Source organism: Periplaneta americana, chromosome 15 (genome assembly GCF_040183065.1).
Source record: "Periplaneta americana isolate PAMFEO1 chromosome 15, P.americana_PAMFEO1_priV1, whole genome shotgun sequence".
Lineage (NCBI taxonomy): Eukaryota > Metazoa > Arthropoda > Insecta > Blattodea > Blattidae > Periplaneta > Periplaneta americana.
In genome coordinates this window covers 166,672,174-166,693,605 of record NC_091131.1, presented here as the reverse complement: position 1 = coordinate 166,693,605, position 21,432 = coordinate 166,672,174, and the positions used below count along the sequence as shown (strand labels likewise).

The window sequence follows — 21,432 nt, the reverse complement described above, 5'->3', positions numbered from 1 at the left end:
ATTGTTAGGAAATTTAAAGATTTCGTTCCTAACACTTTTAAATTTTCTACCTCATTTTCCTCAAAAAGCAGCTCTTTACATTAACGCTGTTATTACACCCTCAACTGCATTTTATTTTGAAAGGGAGTTTTGTTCTGAAATCAGTATTATTGGGAAGTGTTTGTTTCTCCTGCAATGATTCCAAAGAAATCATTGTTGAAGTATGTAAATAATTTATAGGTTGCAAATATGTCTTCATACTTGACAGTTAGTGATACTCACAGGAGTGAAGTCCAATGTACTGCTGTGCCCCAGCAGGTTGTCCTCATCAGTGTTGTACAGTCTGCTGCACTTGGGTGTGCTCATCACCTTACCTGCAACAGAGAGCACGTTCAGGAAACTTACTGACAACACAGTGCATCTCTGTCACTTTCAATATGACCTGTTTTCCCTTGCAATCTTTCTAGTAATACCAATTCCAATTGGGAAGAAAAATAAGAAAAAAATCATAAAAATAAAATACAGTGAAACCTGTTCAAATCGGAACCTGAATAATCCGGAATCCTGTCTATTTCGGAACAATTTATTGGTCCCGGCAAAATTTGTATGCATTATGTGTAATTTTTCCTGAATAAAACGAAACTGTCCAACGCGGAAAAGGAAACTGTCTGCTACTGTTCAAAACAGAAACAATATTTTGGACACACACTATATTTGTAACTATATTTTGAAACAGCGTGTAATTTCAAGGAATACATGAAATATGTAGGTCACTAATATAAAAACAAGTTTTCTTTGCAAAATTCTATGCTTCACACCCGTATACTGTCGTAGCTAAACAGAGCGCAAGTGTAGTGATTTCCAGGTTAAAAAAAAAAAGTTGCATAAAATGTGGCATTAACATTAAGTGATGAAGTAAAAGTTATCGAAATGAAGGAAAATTAGAAACAAAGTCTATGTGAAATAATATTGAATTACAGTTGTGGAAAACTCAGGTGTGACACTTTAAAAAATAAAGATCATAATGAGTGAGTGGCGTGCGGCCAATATTGGCAACACAAAAGGAACCAGAAAGCAACTGTTGTGGGAGTGGGTTCTTCATGACCTTTCAAAGAACAAGCCAATTTCTGGATCTGTTCTGCAAAGCAAGCCATTGAACTGGGAAAGAAATTAAATAAACCACAATTCAAGGCTTCTAGTCCATTTAATTAATAATGTGCAGTGATATACAGCACAGTATTAGAGTATAATGTTAGATATTAAATAGAATGAGATTGGTAAACTTTAGTAATGTTTAATGACTAATGAGTGAGTTGCGATAATATTTATACAGAAAATGAGATTTTAATCAAGATGATTCACCAACGTAATGAGCGACAGAAAGCTGATTTAATGTGATGAGTGTTAAATGGAATATTTTGTACTTCTTTTTGTTTGCTGTATGCCATTTTGTTTTTCATGTATATGAATGACAAAATATTCCATTTTAATGTCACACCTGAATAATACGGAAACCTGTCCACAACGGAAAAAAAATTAGGACCATGTCACTTCCGTCTTGAACAGGTTTCACTGTATATTTAATCAAATAGAAAAGTTACAAAAGTGAATACCTTTATCTCTGTGCAATAATTGATATGTTCTCTAGAATAACAACTTAATATACATTGTATCATTTTTCCATTTACAGCATATATTGAATCCTTAATAACACATCTCCCTCCTGATAAAATATTATTTCTCTCCAACAAACACAGCGTCCTGTAGAAACATTTGAATGCTGTTGTGCACAATACAAGGTGTGTTTGAAAAGTTCGTGGCCTGACACATAGATGGCATTGAAAACATATCAACAATGCCACCACTGTTAGTGGCCATTTTACATAGTTCAAGCACAAAAAAATCATAATTTTCTGTTGACTACATATTTTATATAGTTTAATTTTGAAATCAGTGCACTGAAGGGATTGGCAAAAATGGAACATATCGAGCTTCGGGCAATCATTAAATATTTCGTAAAAAAGGAAATGAGTCCGACAGAAATTAAAGTAGACGTGGAAGCTACGGTGGGTGAATCCACCCCAACATTTTCGACTGTGAAGATATGGGCAGCACTATTTCAACATGGTCGAAAGAGTGTGGAACATGACCTTCACAGTGGATGTCCAGTAACAGCGACAAGTGAAGAAATCATAGGAAAAAAATCCACAATATAATATTGAATGACTGTCGACCGAAAGTGCGGGAAATTAGCGAGGTTATGCGTATCTCAACTGAATGGGTGCGCCACATCTTAATGTCTTGGGCATGTCCAAGGTCTCTGCAAGGTGGGTTCCGCATTTAACCAGAACAAAAGCACGTCCAATGTCAAATTTCCAGGGAGTGTCTGACTCGATTCCAGAAAAATACGCTCGATTTTTTTTTAGGTAGTTCGTGACCATTGATGAAACCTGGATCTACTATTACGACAAAACAGCAGTCGAAACAATGGAAGCACAGAGTGTCTCGAAAGCTGTTCACGTAAAGGGGAGAACAATAATCTGAGAATATTATTCAAATCTCCTGCAGCAACTGAAAGGAAAAATTCGCGAGAAGAGACCAGGTGTTGTTTCATCACGACAACACACCTGCAATCATGGTTGCTCAACTACACGAACTACGGTCAGAATTGTTGCCGCATCCCTTCTACTCACCAGATCTCGCACACTCAGACTTCTTCCTTTTATCAAAAGCTCAAAACTCACTTGGCTGCTAGGAAAATTTCATCAAATGAAGAGGTTATCGCAAGAGCAGAAGGCTTTTTTGCAACGTGACAAACAACAGACAAACATTCTTGTTTTCTAAACTGATGTCCTCAATTTTTGTGATCCACCACTGTCCATCATAGATGCATGCAGCAGTGTCATGTGGCTGTAAACTCAGAGGAACAATCTTGCTGATAGATAACGTTCAAATTCTTTTGATTTCGATTTCAGGTAACATCTGATAAGTGTTTTCAGCAACACTATGAAATTTGTGAAATTTTCGAGTCCCCGGAATTCTGTGGCAAGAATCAAATCTCAACTTTGTAGCAATCTCTAGTCTCAGGACACAATCTACTTTATTCATCAACTTCATAAAATTTAATTACTTTTTCTATAGTATCATCAGTGATTCCTACTCCTTTGCTTTTATTCACTTCCGGTAATACTGTATATCCTCACTAGCTCTTTTGCCAATTTCACTAAATGATCAGAAACAAACTCAGAAGTAATTTTTATTATCACCCAAGAATTTTGAAGTAAACTGAGATTTTCTACTTTCTCTTATTTAGGAAAATAAGTTTTCAATTAGATCTACATACTTTTCTACCAAAGATGCTGCTCATTTTTTTTTGGTATCAGTTATTTTTTTCATCAAAAGTTTCTGTCGACACGTAGAAAAGTTGAAGGATAGATTTCATCACTGCCAGAACGAATTTGCCAGTTCTTTTCTTTCTACAAAAGAGTTGGTAAGCATACTACAAATTTTCATTGGGAGATAGATGCTATTTATACATCACTCCAAAATTTATTCAATTGGATACACCATTGCAAAAACATAGTCATATTATCAGACTCCAGAACAGTAATCCAGGCAATAGTATTAACAAATCACCCAAAAATGGAAAGAATTGAAGAAATACATTCTATGATTAAACAAATTCAAAATCTAGATAAACACACAATTCTTCAGTGAATACCTGCACATTGTGGCATAAATGGGAATGAGAGGGCCGATATGTTGGCAAAAAAGGCTCCAAAAATTGAACAGAATACAAGTCTAAATCTATCCTATGAATCTCTCAAACGAATCATCAAAAGCAAGATCAACCACAATTACAATATTAAAATATTAGCAGAAAGTGAAAGTACCAAATGGAAAAATCTGCTGGAAAACACCAGTCTAATGTCTGAACTTCCTCGTAAATCTGTTGTTGCTATGTTCAGGCTACTCATTGGCCATGGTTGTTTCAGTAAACTTCTCCACACAATCGATATACTGACATCACCAAATTGTCTGTTATGCTGTCAGAAGCAGGAATGGATATGGATCATCTGGCAAGCTGCACAGCCCTTTAAATAGCTCAAGACATCACGTCGAAATATTGGGAAGCACGAAAGAGAATGACTTCATTGTTAAATCAAGAGGATTAGATACATACATATATTTATTAATGCAAGTGATGTATTTTAACATATCTGACATGTCCATAATTATAATTTCGTACATAACTATAATTGAACATAGATAAATGAACACAACTATTATGACAAAATAGATATTGCCAAAACTGTATCCGAAGATGCAACACTAGGTGAAAACGTTCATACAAATATTATGATACTTAACATGTAAAATATTACGTGTTAATATAATCGAAATAGATAAGCCGTAAGACTGAAAAATAAACCTTATATTATATTTATATAAGTGACAAAAGTTTCTCAATCAAATAATGACAGGCATTTCCATATTTATTCTGTGTTTAATTTCCTCTCAAGTGTCATTTATCTTTGTTACTGTTACTGCTTCAAGGTATTTGAATTTTTCCACCTTTTCAAAGGATAAATTTCCAATTTTTATATTTCCATTTCGTACTATGTTCTGGTCACGAGACATAATCATATACTTTGTTTTTTCGGCCGCGCAGCTGACTCCACTTCCTTGTTTGAAGGTCAACTGGCTTCCTTAACATGTGTTCTCATAATGTTGTGAGTACTGGTTGCAACAAGTCGCCATTGTGCATTTTGTGTTACTTCAAAATGAACGACGTGATTGATAATCCCGCCGACTGTAAGGTGAGGAGTGTGATTCGATTTTTGAATGCCCGACATTTGAACCTGCAGAAATTTACTGGCAATTGAAAGAAGTGTATGGTGATACTGTAATGAATCAAAGAAATGTGCGAAAATGGTGCAAAATGTTCAACAATGGGCGAACAAATGTCCACGATGAAACTCGACCCGGACACCCATCATTCATCACAGAAGACCTGAAGACTAAAGTGAATGACAGAATCTTGCAAGACAGGCGCACATCACTCGACTAATTGCATATTGCCTTTCCTGACATTTCTCGTTCTTTGCTTGGTGAAATTGTGTCGCAACATCTTGGCTACCACAAAATCTTTGCACGATGGGTTCCACGGCAACTGAGTGACCAACACAAAACTCAGAGAATGGCCTCAGCATTGACATTCTTGATGCGATATCACACAGATGGAGACGCCTTTCTTGATCAAATTGTGACTGGTGATGAGACCTGGGTGTCTCACAACACCCCAGAGACCAAGCGCCAATCACGTCAGTGGCATCATCCCTCATCACCCAAGAAACCGAGAAAATTCAAACAGACTCTCTCAACACAAAAAGTCATGGCTACTGTCTTTTGGGATCGCAAAGGTGTTCTTTTGCTGGATTTCATGCCAAAAGGAACTACGATCAATGTAAATCGTTATTGTGAGACTTTACGAAAACTACGGCAAGACATCCAAAACAAGAGGCGAGGAATTCTTTCGAGAGGAGTTGTGCTTCTTCACGACAACGCCCGCCCGCACACTGCTGCTTCAACTCGAGAATTGCTGGATCAATTCGGTTGGGAAATCTTTGATCATCCGCCCTATAGTCCAGACCTTGCTCCTAGCGATTTTCACCTTTTCACTAAGCTGAAAGACTTTCTGGGTGGTATGCGTTTTGGAAGTGATGAAGAGTTGAAGAAGACAGTGAACACCTGGCTTAATGAACTGGCGGCAGAGGAGTATAACACTAGTGAACAGATACGACAAATGTTTAAATGTAGGTGGTGATTATGTAGAGAAGTAAAGGAAGCTTCAGTTATGTAACAGACTTTGTTTTTTCAAATAAATATATATATATATTTTTTTTTTAATTATTACAACAAAACGGTCGTTATTTCCTGGATCCCCCTCGTATTTACCAGTACCATTTTATAGGATCCTTAAGTATCATTGATACTGGAAATGTGTACCAGTCTGACTGTTCTGTGTCTGTGCAATGCAGGCCATGCAGCCACGGTAGTCAGCCCAACAGAGTAGGTCACACCTACCAACCCTGAAGAGGGAACCTGTATGTAGAACCCAAATGCTAAAAATGTCAAGTGTCACAACATGGTGGAACACCCAAAAGCCTTCAAGCCAGTCAAGCTTATTTACTTGTATAAGCTGAGCAAATATTAAATACTTAAATTGAAACTTCTGCAAGATTTAAGAGCTCCCACAGGATTATCATTGCATCCAAAAACACAACAAAAGTATGTCCAATCAAGGAAATCAATTTCCTTAGCAAAATTTATTAAAGCTCTCAATTTAACATACTTTCAGCTGTTTTTTAGGCTGGTGATATGCAATTAAAAATAACTCAAACAAAATAACTTCTTACATGGTACTGATTTAGAGGAGGTGGTTTATATTTAAGGCTGCTACAGTATAAGGGGAAAATGAATTAAAAATCAAATGCCTGCTACTGAAAGTCAATAGATAAAGAAGATGCTTACCTGTGGTGATGGCATCCTTCCACTCTTTCAGAATCTCCTTTAGTGACAGAGGTGAATGTGTGTTCAGCAGCTTGTGTACTGCGCTCGGGACAGCTGCAATAGAGCAGCAAATTACAGTCCTGCCAGCAGAGGGCGTTCAATTTCAACATTTATAAAGCATTTACCATTCTTCAGATCCACCAATGGACCCTGCAATCGGTACTTATTGCCAATACAGTGGCAAAATTGGTCAGTTCCACTCCTCTTCCAGGCTACCACAGTTGCTGTTGTGTGAAACACTTTCTCTCCAATCGAATTACTGAAAACAGAGATAGAAAAGCATGTCACAAATGGGCTGACTTCCACACCCACAGATTAAAATCGTAAGCTAAAAATCTGACCATTAGTTACGACTTTGTTAAAATTTAAACTTCTCTAACCCTTTGAATTTTTAAGAACGATCTTACATCTGTGGAAGCTATTGCGACTACTCTTACATGTTCTACAATACCGAGTGTCCTTCATGAATAACCTAGATAACAAAAATAGATATTTTTATTACTGGCATGTTTATTAAAAATTACAATGCAAACATTTTAAAAAAAAAAAAGCAAACAGTAAGTTTCACATGGGCTGTGAGTGGCACGAACAATAGCCCACAGTTCACCAATCTAATCTTTTGAATCAATTAGACAAAGTATTCGTGAAAAAGATCAGCTTTAGCAAAAGTAATCATTCACCAACATAATTCATAAAAGAAAATTCGAATTTAAATACGATTTACTGTTGCATCCATTGTATTCTCCATCATCAAACTCATCTTTTCCACAGCTGAAAGTATTCCTTGGTGGAAAGAGATTTTCGTAAGATAAAGTTAAAAGCGTATTTGAAGACTTCCACACCTTGAGGAATCTGATTCTAGTGCTGGTGTAATGACTTCGGAGGAGTTGTATGTGGTATTACTAGGGCTGCTTGAAAAGTTCATAGCCTGACATAGAAAAATCTCCCTTGAGATTCACACACTTGGACCACCAGTGCTGTGAAGCTACTATACCCTCCTTTTACACAGATTCCTCAAAGTGTGCAAAAAAGGCTTCTGCTGCTGCGATAACCTCTTCATTTGTCGAACATTTCTTACCAGCTTCGGGAAAAGAGAGAAGACTGAGGGTATGAGATCTGGAGAATAGGAGGGGTGCGGCAACAATCCGAACTGCAGTTCGTGTAATTTAGCAACTGTGATTGCACATGTGTGAGCAGGTGCGTTATCATGATGAAACAACACTTTCTTCTTGGCCATACCCGGCCTATTCTCGCAAATTTTCCCATTCAATTGCTGCAGCAGATTTGAATATTATTCCCAGGTTATTGTTCTCCTCTCTGCTAGACAGTCATGATTATCCCCTTACAATCCCAGAACTCAGACACTATGATTTTCTCAGCCGACTGAGCAGCTTTTGCTTTCTTTGGAGATACAGAATCACTGCACTTCCATTGTTTCGACTGCTATTTTGCCTATGGTATGTAGTGGATCCAGGTTTCATCAGTGGTCACAAAAATCGGGTGTATTTTTCTAGAATTGAGCCAGACTATCCCTCGAAATATGACATTGGATGAATTTTTGTTCTAGTGTTAACAAACACAGAACTCATCTTGCAGAGACCTTGGGCATGCCCAAGACATTGACTAAGATGTGGCACACCCATTCAATTGAGATACATATAATCTCGCTAATTTCTCTAACTTTCAGTCGACAGTCATTCAATACCATACCATAGTTAATGTTACAACTGACTTACTTACAAATGGCTTTTAAGGAACCTGGAGTTTCATTGCCACCTTCACATAAGCCCGCCATCGATCCCTATCCTGTGCAAGATTAATCCACTCTCTATCATCACATCCCACCTCCCTCAAATCAGGGTTGAGAAAAACCCGGGTATTTAAAAAAAGACCCAACCCAGTGGGTTTTACTGGGTTTTTATGGGTTTTATTGGGTTTTTCTCTAATGGGTATTAAATAGTTCAATTTCGTGACTAAGTGATTCAGAACACCAACATATTCTAACTACTTCATGAGCAAAAACTGGTAAATCAAATAAGCAAAGATTGGTAAATTATTATTAAATATTCTTAAGTTGGCAGCCTGCCCTTCCACTATCTTGCTAATATGTTAGATCCAAGATTCAGAGGGGCAAGAATAACTGCAGATCAAGAGGAAAGTGCAGAAAATTGGCTCACAGAGATTCATCCAGAGTGGGTGACAAGTGTTATGTCTTTTAGGATTGCTGATTCTGATTATTTTCCTGCTACTATGTTTTCTGACGCAGTTGTACAACAGTTCAGTCCAAACAAATGGTGGAAAATAATGGAATTGAAAACAACAAAAAAGGGGAACTTGCCAACAGGATTTATTGGCTTTGTGAAAAGTTTAATTTCTTGCCCTGCCAGCACTGCATCCATTGAGAGAATCTTCTCCACCTATGGGCTTGTTTGGTCAAAGTTAAGAAATAAGTTAGGAGAGGAAAAGGCTGAGAAATTAGCGAAGATCTACAGATTTCTGCATGTTAAGGACTGAATTGTGATGTAGTTAATATTAATACCATTCTACAATAAAACACCGTGTTGATGAAAGTAATTTTTTCTTTATAATGAAACATTACCTAATTAATAACTTCTGCTGACAAATTGTTATAGTAAATAAATATGATGCACCTTTTTGTAATATTTTGTATGTTGATTAAATTACGAGAAATAAATATATGGTTTTTTTTTTGGGTTTTGTGTTGGGTTTTATTGAAGGGTTTTTAAAAAAAAAACCCATATGGTTTTTTTGGGTCGGGTTAAATTACAACAACCCTGCCTCAAATCCATTTTAATATTATCCTTCCATCTATGTCTCGGCCTCCCCAAAAGTCTTTTTCCGTCCAGCCTCCCAGCTAACACTCTATATGCATTTCTGGATTCGCCCACATGTGCTACACCATAGCTTATGTTATCTGCATAAAAATGCTACTTGATTCAACTTCTCATCTTTAAGGGTGATTGAAATATAGGCTTCGAAGTTAGCCATTTTTTCGTTCATGCAATAAATTTAGGGAATTTTTTATGAGATCTATTATAGTTAGGGATGTATATTTTTACATAATCTCTATTGTTTGGCTCTTTTTGACATGTACCAGTATATAAAAAATTTCAAAATTAAGAAAAAATTCTCCAAGGTCAATTTTTCAAGTTTCTTGTCCAATTTGACACGGAACATCCCATACATGTAAATGTTCTGGATGTTCCTTATGCGACCACAGTCTAATGCAGGTGTGCTCAACCTTCTTAAGATAGTGAGCACCACCCACAAATAATATTAAATGAGCGATCATCATGAAGTCAAATAGGTTTAATATATTATGAATGTAAATTAAATTAAATAACAAATAAAATACGTATTTTTAAAACACTGAACGTCGTAATGAGATCCTTGAACTTGAATGTTATTCCCAATTTCAGTGATGTCCAAGGAGAAGCCACTTAGATATGAATCAATAAATTAATCGTGATCTCGCTTTGTTATGGAGCTATTTCATAAGTGAGGAAGTTTCTTTTTTTTGCATAGGTAGGTTGTACCGAACATAGTTACCCAATTGCGACAAACATTCCGTAGTACTTTGAACCTGTCCACACCTGTGGAGTAACAGTCAGCGTGTCTGGCCACAAAGCCAGGTGGCCCGGGTTCGAATCCCGGTCGGGGCAAGTTACCTGGTTGAGTTTTTTCCGGGGTTTTCCCTCAACCCAATACGACCAAATGCTGAGTAACTTTCGGTGCTGGACCCCGGACTCATTTCACCAGCATTATCACCTTCACTTCATTCAAACGCTAAATAACCTAGATGTTGAAAAAGCATTGTAAAATAACTCATTAAAATAAAAAAATAAATAAATAAAAACTTCGAACCTTTTTGTATCTTCTGCTTCCCAAAGGCTTTTAAAAGAAATATTTCAGTACTGAAGAAAAGTGGAGATCAATCAATTGAAGTTCCCCATGAGCAGCCATATTATTGTCTTGAATAATCTTGATTTTTCTGACTAAGTTCACAAAGAATTAAAAGGGATTATGCAGTAAGAAATACAGGAAAGCCTGTTAGGATGCAAAAGTAGTATAATGGGAGAATAGGAACACTATTCGTTTCAGCTCGTACAACAAAATCTGCAATGAAAAAAGGACCTCAGGAGCGTTGGTGCTCGTGAGCACATTTTTACTCTCATGACGAGAGCACCAAATATCATTAAAAGAGCACAGTGGTGCTTGCAAACACCAGGTTGAGAATGCCTGGTCTAATACTTTAGTTATAAAATTATCAAATGTCCATGTAAGCAATCTCAATCAGAAAAACAAATTATATAAAGCAGTAAAAATGCGTAATTTCAACGAGGCTACCCTACTAAATGTATTACATGTCTATTTACTATCAATTGAAACTGTATTTGAATCGTGGATTGCAGAAACAGCACATGTCACTATGTATGGCATACTGACATGTGCTGTTTCTGCAATCCCCGATTCATTTATAACCTTGACTACCATTGTAGTTTCGACCTAGTCATGTCTATATTTTGTGATGTTTTGAACAACTGTTTTACATTTAAAATGTTTCAGAAGAAAACTTGTAATCATAGATCCAAACTAACCTTGTACAATGATTTAAATTTCTCTCTCTTTTTTTTTTACTTGGTTATTTCTACACTATATCAACTACGAGGTTATGATTTAAAATTGCACAAGAAAGAAGTTATTCACTTATATAGTTATAAGTAAATTTTCATTACAATATAACAATAATGTCAATGAGGCTAGATTAAACTTTATCAAGGCAAGAAATTATTATAAAGCAAAAATAAAACAAGTCAAGCTAGCATGTAATATTTCTTATTAAACAGCTCAATAAATAAACGCAAGGTTGCTAGATAAGTTATAGGTAAATGCACTAGAGCTGTCAGAGTTCCTAGTCAGGATATTAGTTCAACTTCTAAAAATTTCGGTGATTAATTTAAAAATTTTATTACAGAAATTAGCTTAAATGTGGAGTTTGCTTTGAGTTTTTTTACAAGTTATTTGTCCACTCACATATACTTTCAAATGGAAATCTATAATATGAGATTTACATAATTGTTACCGGTATAAAGAATTATACAGGGTGATCCGTTTGGGTATGGATAAAATAAAAACACCATAAAACTTTATTTGTTGAACTTCTGTGTATACAACACTGAAAGATGAGAGATTCCTCAAAGTTCAACATGACCCTCATTGCACACCCTGCACAACTCATAACGGTGATGCAATTCAGCCCATGTCCATTGTAACATAAGAGGGGTGATTTGTTGAAAATCTTGAGTAATTTTTACTCTCAGATCATCAATGTTCCTGGGTTTCTGTGAATAGACAATGTCTTTAACGAAACTCCACATGAAGAAGTCAGGAGGGGTTAGATCTGGGGAGTTTGGGAGCCAAGCCAAGCCAAGCCAAGCCAAGCCAAGCCAAGTCAAGAGATGAAAAAAATAAGGTCAGAACTGACATGTCCACAATCATCACTGCAAAACAGAACACAAGACAAGGAAACAAACAAAATAATAATAAAAATTAAAAATGGCACAACCACAAATCCAATAATACTTTCCATATAACAACACATTAAAATTTCTCGTATTGCTTCTGTTTCTGTCACTAACTACTCGTGTAATGCTTAAATCAGGTCTTGGAGGACCTCAACGCTTTAGCTACAATTCTATATTCATAAGTTAAAGTTTTGGACTGTAAGTATTTTATTTCATTCATTTTCACGCCAATCACAACATTACATTCAAATTAAACACACTTTAATAATGCCATCTAGAAGTATGCCAAAATCAGGCCCTGCGACTAATAACTGGTGCAGCAAAATCAACCCTAATCACGGCATTGCAAGCCCTAATCCAGAACCCTCCAATATATCTCACTCTAGAGGAGCAGGCACTAACACACCATGAAAAAATGCTACAGTTAACAACAAAATGGGAAAAAAGACTGTTACAACCAATCAAGTTGAAAACACAAACAAGTTTCCTGTCCAAAGTCACGGAAATAAAAACAGAATTGAATCTCCCTAAATCTAAAGAAAACATTTTAAGCAGAGAAAACTCTCTAACCTTCGAACCAATTAACATTCAACTAGATTTAGAAGAACCAGTTACAAAATCTGAAACTTCCAAACCTGTACTAAGAGCGCTGGCATTAGAAGCTGTGAACAATAGATACCCACCAGAAGAATGGTTACATAGCTACACAGATGGGTCTACTATCGATAACAACTCAGGATCAGGAATTACGTGTGCGTTATTCTCATTTTATCAACCAGCAGGACATCATACAACAAATTTTGATGCGGAAATAATGGCTATTCATATCTCACTCCAACACCTACTATACAGAATAGATAAATTTCAAAATGCTGTCATTCTCTCTGAATCTAAAGCAGCATTATATGCAATAAATTCATATAAAATGATGTCAATCCAAATTAAAGAATGTCACAAAATGATCCAACAACTTCAAAAACTACAGAAAAGAATTCAATTGCAATGGATACCTGCACATTGCGGAATTGCTGGAAATGAAACTGCTGACTTTCTTGCCAAAAAAGGATCCAATTTAATTCAGAATACAAATACAAGCCTACCTTTTACATCCATCAAAAGACTAATTAAAAATAAACATAAAATCAAGCAAAACCAAGCACTATGTACCAAAGGCAAAGATAAAAAATGGAGCATTTTACCAAAAAAAAAACAGAAATTATTCCAGAAATCCCAAGTAAATCTGCAGTAGCAAAATTCAGACTGCTTACAGAACACGATTATTTGGCCAAACACCTGAATAAAATAGGAATTTACACAAATCCAAATTGCCCTCCATGCAACAAAGAAGAAGAAATGACTGAAAATCATCTCATAACCTGTGAAGTTCTACCTGATGGATCCACCACAGAGAAATATTGGAGAGCAAGAATGCTAATGGCTTCGTTGCCAAAGCCCAGCATTAGATAACAACAACAACAACAACAACATAATGCAATCTAAAAGAAAAGTATCTCTGTATAATATTGCCCAAACAGTCTAGCACTATTGCAATACTAAATAATTCTTGTTTCCGCACTCCGAAGTTCCAGTTTAACAATGGCACAGTACTGTTATGCATGGGTTGCAACTTGCAAATAACAGTAAATGAATTCTTTGTGTAGGTTTTACTTTTCAAAGAACCACCCTTCTTGGTCACAAGTCGCATGTGATCGCATCTGCTCTTTGCAAACAGCCCACTTTCCCAGGAAACATTGCCAATAGCAAAATTTGGAGAACTTTCAATTTAAATCCCTGTTCTATGGACATGGACACATGATTGTGATCGTGAGCTGACAACTATGATTTTATACTCTATCCTTAAGTCAGATTTCACATTTTAAGAGTTCAAGTCACCGTTCTCGTGAAATAAAAACATGTGTATAATTTATTAAGAAATAAAAGTAAATAAAGTAATATATTTGTGTAAGAATTGGGAAGGCATATGACCATGTGCCCTTATGGGCCAACTGCCTAATTCCACAAGAAAGTTGATTGATTTACGAAACAGTTACTGATAATTAAAGTGCCAGTAATCATTACTTGTAAATCATTATAAATTATTAGGTAATTTTGCACTGTTATAGTAATCTTATGAGAAAAAAAAAAAAGGTAAAGGTATCCCCGTAACATGCCATGAAGGCACTTGGGGGCATGGAGGTAGAGCCCCATGCTTTCCACCTCGGCACTAGAATGAGGTGGTGTGGTCGGCACCACGCTCTGACCGCCTTTTACCCCCAGGAAAGACCCGGTACTCAATTTTATAGGAGGCTGAGTGAACCTCGGGCCATTCTGAAAGTTTGGCAACGAGAAAAAATTCTGTCACCACCTGGGACCGAAACCCGGACCTTCCAGTCCGTAGCCAGCTGCTCTACCAACTGAGCTGAAAATTTATAGGTTTTTTTTCGGTCATAAACATCTGAGCCCTAGTGACAACAAAACTCTCTAACAAATATTTCTGAACTGTTTTGACTCCAATCCAACTAGAGACAAACTCGGACTGGCCCCCAAGAAATTCTGACAAATCCTAAATTCTGGACCACATATATAAGGGATATCATGAGATCGACTCCATAATTAGGGATGCAGACATGTAAGAAGAAGAAGAAGAAAACATAAGAGCTTTGATGATATCAAATGAAAATAGCTAGCCAGATGTACAGATTTTTCAGTACAATTCTCATCATCATGCACTAGTGCCAGTGTTGCAGTAAGTGTGGTACTATAGAACCTGTTGGAGAAATGGCTCATATGTTGAGATATGGAAGATCTAATGGTCATTTGAGAACTCTCTGAACCTATCACTGCGGTCTCAAGGCTCTAAATCCACGCAATCAGCTCTCTCATTATACTCTTCCTTCAAGAGTGTATGTACAATTATAGATACAGCATATCAACAGAATTTCTGTCCATCCCTCCACAGAAAAAAATCTCAAATATGATCACAATGTCCGACAAATTCCTACTTTCAGTTGCAGACAGTACTACTGGTAACTCTCAATGATATCCCTGGTAGGAAAAATGTGAAAATATCTCAATATCATAAATTATCACGTAATTTATTAATAACTGGACACAACCCACAGCATTCATCCAACAATACAGTGCAGGCTACCTACCTCTGCACATATCCTTGTACTTTCAAGCAGTGCATCTCATCAAGTACTGGAGTCCAGTCGGTGAGCACTATGTCAGTGAGATGTACCTGGACAAACAAGATGTGATATTACCATCGAGGGAATTGGTGATAGCGAGATGGCATGTGGCGACATGAGGTCAAGAACTCGCCATAGATTACCTGGCATTCGCCTTACAGTTAGGGAAAACCTCGAGAAAGCCTCAACCAGGTAATCAGCCCAAGTGAGAATCGAATCCCACCCAAACACAACTCCGGATCAGCAGACAAACATGCTACTGCCTGAACTACATCATTGGTTTACACCTTCTTCAGTAATCTATCTCCCGTCATCCTCTTCGAATGACCATCTTAATTGTATGACTTGAGGCTTTCCTGGCGTTTGATGTAGAATAACTCTTCTCGGGTTCTCAGCCAGGTGAGTTGGAGATCAGCTTCCAAGCTTTCGATGGCTAGCTCTGCCATCTTCTTCAGGGAATGAAATGATGTGGGACCATGTCTAGCCGGTATATATGCAATAGTAGGGCTTCCCGCTGCGGGCCAATCAGGAGCTAGTTCCTAGTCCCGACCACCAGGCGCATTCTGGTTGGTGTTTCCATTCTTTCTCAACACTTCTCTCGCTTTGACCCCCCATCTAACGTGAAAAACAAAAAAGTTTGCCGCTTACCAAAGTGGAAGGTGCAAATGTCTACTGGGTGTTCATTTCAAAGTGTGTCATGACGTCACTGTTGTTGAGTCACCGATTTGAAGCGAGTTTCAGCTTATATGTCAGAGAAGTTGCCTATTATTCAAGGCGTTCTTCAATCTGAACTTAAGAACGTGTACGGTATAACTTGAACGTCATAGCAACAGATGACGGTCTGTACTGTCTGTGTGCTACCATAACCTCTTTCGAACTGTGTTTGCGCCGGCAAGTCGTACGCTGGGTATTTGTTATCATCGGTTGCGTACGGTAACATTCCACAACACAAATCAAATGCTCCGTGTCCATGTTGACCGTCGAAGTTAATGTCAACAAATACGTAAGTAATCGTCTTAACCCTCTCCCCATATCCCGACAGTACGTATTTCCAAACAGTTCACATTCCTGCCACTACCGGCGTTATCATACGCATCAGTGCATACTCTTCAGAATGAACGCCGTACTTGCTAGGCAACTTCTCTGCCTCCTAGGTAATACACCTTTGCGGAAGTGTAGGAAGATTGAATTCTCTAGGCTCATCAGCTAGCCACATGACGGCATACAGCGAGCCATGACACACTTTGAACTGAACACCCAGTATTCTCAACAGATTAATCACATCAAAGTTTATATTTTTTTCTCACTTTCCAAAAACGATTTTCATTTCGATTTTTTGTCTATGCTTTCCTTAGACATTGAGCTATCAATTCAAAAAATTACACCGTGATTGATTGACTACCATAGGAGCTATGACATGATGTATATTTAAAGGAGCAGGAAATATCATTTAAGTAGGGAGTCTGCCCGATCGCAATGTTCTTCTCCAAATGCTCTCTCTCTCGACACTTTCTCTCACTTTAAACTGTCTACTCCATATAAATGGTCCAGAGAGTAATATCAGAGTTTAGAATTATATAATTCTCATGAGAGCTCTCTAATGGGTTTAGAGACGCTATATTCTCTCATCGTGTAAACACCCTGTTAGACAGCTCTCCTGATACTTTAGACCTTCTCTAGCTCTAAACTGTCGCCATTAGCTTATTTTCTTTCGTTTCTGAGTTTTCAAAAATACATTATACATAAAACTTTGTACAGTACTTTCAGGTAGTATATTTATTTTATATACAAAAATAGCGCTCTACAGAGGGGTTCATCCAGAAATTTCATTGCCTGCAGATCCTATGTTGTTTACAAGTTGAGGAACATGGATAACACTCACATCCTTCTATTCCGAGTACTTTCAAGCAATTAAATTAAAGAGGTATTTTTAAAATTTTTACATTATCGCATCACAATCAAAACTCAATTTCTCGTACTGATTATTTGCACTTGCTCTACATTTCAATTTCAATTTACTACAGATTAGTACTTATTGTCTCTTACATATCACTGATGCATTGGATGAGGAAGATGCAGCAGTTATCCAATGAGCAAAAGATTGCTTCAGTAATAGAATAAGAGAAAAGTTGCTCTATGTTAAAATGAATTTTGGAAAACTTTGAATTCATTAAGAACGTAGAGGCCACAGGAATACCACTCCACAAATCACTGGAAGTAGTAGAATCCTTAATATAACACTTTCCCATGCACAAAGCCCACGGTGTGGCTTATTGAATAAAGATCAGCAAGTAGAGCTGAAACATAGGTTCAAGTCCTGGTGCCAGAGAGAATTTTTCTCTGTTCTGCCCATTTTTCGCCATACGGTAATGCAGAATTCCTGCACGGAAATATCACGTGTACTTCGGTACAGCATAGTGACCCACTGCTGAGGCTGTCAAGATAAAACTCATCACTGCACTATTAAAACACCCTGGTTAGGGCACTATGCTCGAAATAAAAAAGGGTCTCGTGCTAAGATAGTATGGGTTGCTTGAACCTCATATATATCTCATAAATATTTTTGAAACTCATAAATTTGTACACTAAAATTTAATCTAGTAACCTCATCAGATCGAGGAGGGTAGGAGACATTTTGCTTTATTATTTGCAGATGATTAAAAGTTTTAATTACATTCTGAGTGTTAAAATTAGAGGTTTTGTGTTGTGTGTATTTATTAATTATTCTCTATTGTAAATATGTTGTTGTTTTTTATGCCAGGCTTTTGACAATAAAGTCATTCGACCTCTTGCACTCCAATATTTTTCAAAGATATTATCATGACCAGCCACTGAAGCACAGATTTTGAGGTGTTCCGAATCCATTTCTTGGTTTGAGTTGCACAATGGACAGTTAGGGGACTGATATATTCCAATTCTATGCAGGTGTTTGGCCAAACAATCATGGCCTGTTGCCAATCTAAATGCAGCTACAGACGATTTTCGTGGTAAATCAGGAATTAATTGTGGATTTTGATGCGGAGAGTTCCATTTTTTCCCTTGGGATTGAGTTATCAAATTTTGTTTGTTGAAGTCTAAGTATGTAGATTTAATAAATCTCTTCACAGAGTAATACATAGATTTAGTAACAGGTCTGTAAGTAGCAGTGCTGCCCTTCTTTGCTAAAGCATCTGCATTCTCGTTTCCCAGGATTCCACAATGGGACGGTATCCATTGGAATATTGTAAATATTAGTAACACGATCTGATAAGTGATTTGTGCAAAAGTTTAAATAATAAATATCTAACCTCATCATGAACGAAAATGAAGAAAGCATTGTTGCAACAAAATGGAAAAAGGCTTTTTCTAATTACAATTTATTACAGTTTGCTACAGAAAATCCTTTCGAACCTTTGGCAAGTTTGACTGATGAAACAGAAGATCAGAATGCAAGTACACAATATGACAGAAAAATATCGTCAAAATCTCCACCAACATAATATGTAAGTAACATCACTAATATAAATAAAGAAAACGTTGGAATATACAAACATGTTACAATACATAGCAGCAAAGTTAAATTTTGCTTCAATCAATTGAGAGTTATAGAAAAGCAACTGATTTCTTTGTAAAAAATAATGCACAATACTATACCCATCAAATGAAACAAGAATGTAACTTTTGAGTTGTCATAAAAGGATTGCACCCTACTTGCGACACAGCTGCAGTACTGGAAGAGCTGTTTGTATCCCTATCCATGCCCCTAATTCGTGGTATCACTTGTGAGATTCAGATCTGTCTTCGGATAGTTGACTAAACAACAATCAATCATGAATTTGATTGAATTGAAATTAATATATCTCTTATTAAAGTGATTAAAATAGGATTTCCTTTGAATTGTTGGTCATTAGAGAAAGATGCTTTCCTCTACAAATGGGGCATCAACCCATTACCTTAACTCAGTTTTATTTTTGTGATGTAAATACATTTTGGTGTAAGTTGCATCAAATTTTTTATATTTTGGGTAAAAGTTTTAGTCTATTAGACAAAAAAAAAAAAAAAAGATAAATTATATATTATATTGTTATCCTATCACAATAACCTTTTTCAGGCACTTTATTTTTGTTATTTTAAGACATTTGTTGTCTATATCACTTCAGAATTTTATTTGTTGCTATGGTATATTTTATTTTTACTGCTTGATTGGTGATCCGACTTTTCTTAAATATAAGAATTATATTCCAGGGGAATGGAATGGAATTTCGGAAGGATGGAACTATGACCCAGCACTGCGACTTTTCATGATCTATCGTGCTAACCCTCAAGCTGGACGCATTTCCAAACCCACACTGGCTGATTACACTAAGGTTTGCTGCGTACCCAGATTCCGAGAAGACCAAACCCCTTGCCCCTAGGCCGGTCCCCTCTGTGTGTCACTGCCGACATTCAGGGCATGCTATGAAACAACGACGAAATGGAGAAATGCTAACGACAATGATGTAGATGCCTAATATGGAGACACGGAAGAACCCCGAGAAAAACCCCAACTGCGGCCAGACTTGACCAGGACTCGAACCCGGACCGCCTATGTGACAGGCTGAAGATCTGACCACTCATCCACTGCAGGGGAATATTCCAGGAATCAGTCTCTGATGGGGTCAAAAATCCTGATAGAACTGATATATTTTAACTCTTGTGGTGAAGTCCAGAGAGCCTAATTAATCAAATCACTCCCCTCACCTCCACGCTGGGGCCCTCTGTGATCTTTTAAGATGTGAAAGAGAAAGTGGTGTGAGGGAAGCTACTGCATTTATCTTTCCCAAGAAAAACTGCAAACACGCATTAATATAATGGATCATATGCAGAGTCTTATTTATTTATTTATTCTGGTGTAGTTAAGGCCATCAGGCCTTCTCTTCCACAACACCAGGAATACAAATACAATAATAGAAATAAACAGAAAAAAAAAATACACTATATACAAAGTAAAGCTACACAAGAAATAAAGAGAGAAAGAAAAAACACTATAAACAAAGTAAAGCCACACAAAAATATACAAAGGTTGCAGTCACACAAACTTTAAAAGAGTGATTAAGTATCATAATTAATTGTATCCTAACCAATTAACATACACAAGAAACTTGCAATTTTAATCTAGATTAAAAAAATAAAAAGAAAAAAAGACAAATCAATACTTCTAGCAATACCTAAAAAACATTAACTAAGACAAAATTTTCCATTTTAATTTTGAATTGTGATAAAGTCCGGCAGTCCCTGACGTCATTAGGTAACGAATTCCAGAGGCGAGGTATTTCTACAGTATAGGAAGATGAGTATAAAGACGTTCTATGATGAGTGATAGAAAGAAGTGCTTGATGCCGGTTTCGAAGAGTTGTAAGAAATTGAAAGCGCGATAATAGATAATTCGGAGTAGAAGTATGCATGATTCTAAACAGAAGAGACAGTGAATGTATTGTTCTTCGTTCCTTCAGATGCATCCATGAAAGTAAGTGGAGGGAAGGTGTTATATGGTCAAATTTATGAGTATTACAGATGAATTGTATGCACACATTATGAACACGTCTTAGAGGAAGACAGAAAACAGAAAAGAATGGAGAATGCTGGGTTTGCACTGAAATACCTGCGTTTGCGCAGAAAACTATGAATGAATTAATTATATTCGGAAATTAAAACCTAGCCATATATATCTTTCTTTTAGATTACAACTTTGAATAAAATTATGTATTTGTAAGACTATCACATTGGTTCAATTTAATAAAAATTATGAAACCCGTGATATTTTTTATAGGAATACAACAGAAAAGCAGTCCTTGCAAAAATGACGATTAAAGAATTTCGACAACAATCAAACACTCTCCTGGCAGCATCCAGCTTGTTGCATGCAGAAATTGAATTTAAAGATTCGGAACTGCAGATCTCCACTTACTTGTGGTAACGCTCTGTTGGTGCTGCGACATTTACTCTGGTCACTTCTTGCTCTGTATTCAGAGTCAGCAGAACTGAGCGGCGTAGAAGATGTGGTGAAGTCCAAGCTTGCTGTCCCTGCAAGACACAGCTTTGATAAAGCTCAGAGAAGGAGTGAAGTTGCAGTTCTGTATGGAGTTCATTGGGATAAGCAGGGATTTTTCAAAGAAATAAACAAG

General features: G+C 36.8%; 1 protein-coding gene across 3 annotated transcripts in view; it reads right to left on the bottom strand.

The window, feature by feature from the left end:
* The window catches only part of LOC138715508 (uncharacterized), an 89,543-nt gene that overhangs the window by 29,842 nt on the left and 38,269 nt on the right, over positions 1–21,432 (bottom strand). For all 3 annotated transcript variants that reach the window (XM_069848502.1, XM_069848504.1, XM_069848503.1), the window contains exons 6-10: positions 21,216–21,331; positions 15,254–15,339; positions 6,678–6,811; positions 6,514–6,606; positions 262–353 (exon numbers count right to left, since the gene is read on the bottom strand). In XM_069848502.1, the coding sequence (XP_069704603.1) occupies positions 262–353; positions 6,514–6,606; positions 6,678–6,811; positions 15,254–15,339; positions 21,216–21,331 (521 nt within the window). The remainder of the gene's footprint in view (positions 1–261; positions 354–6,513; positions 6,607–6,677; positions 6,812–15,253; positions 15,340–21,215; positions 21,332–21,432) is intronic.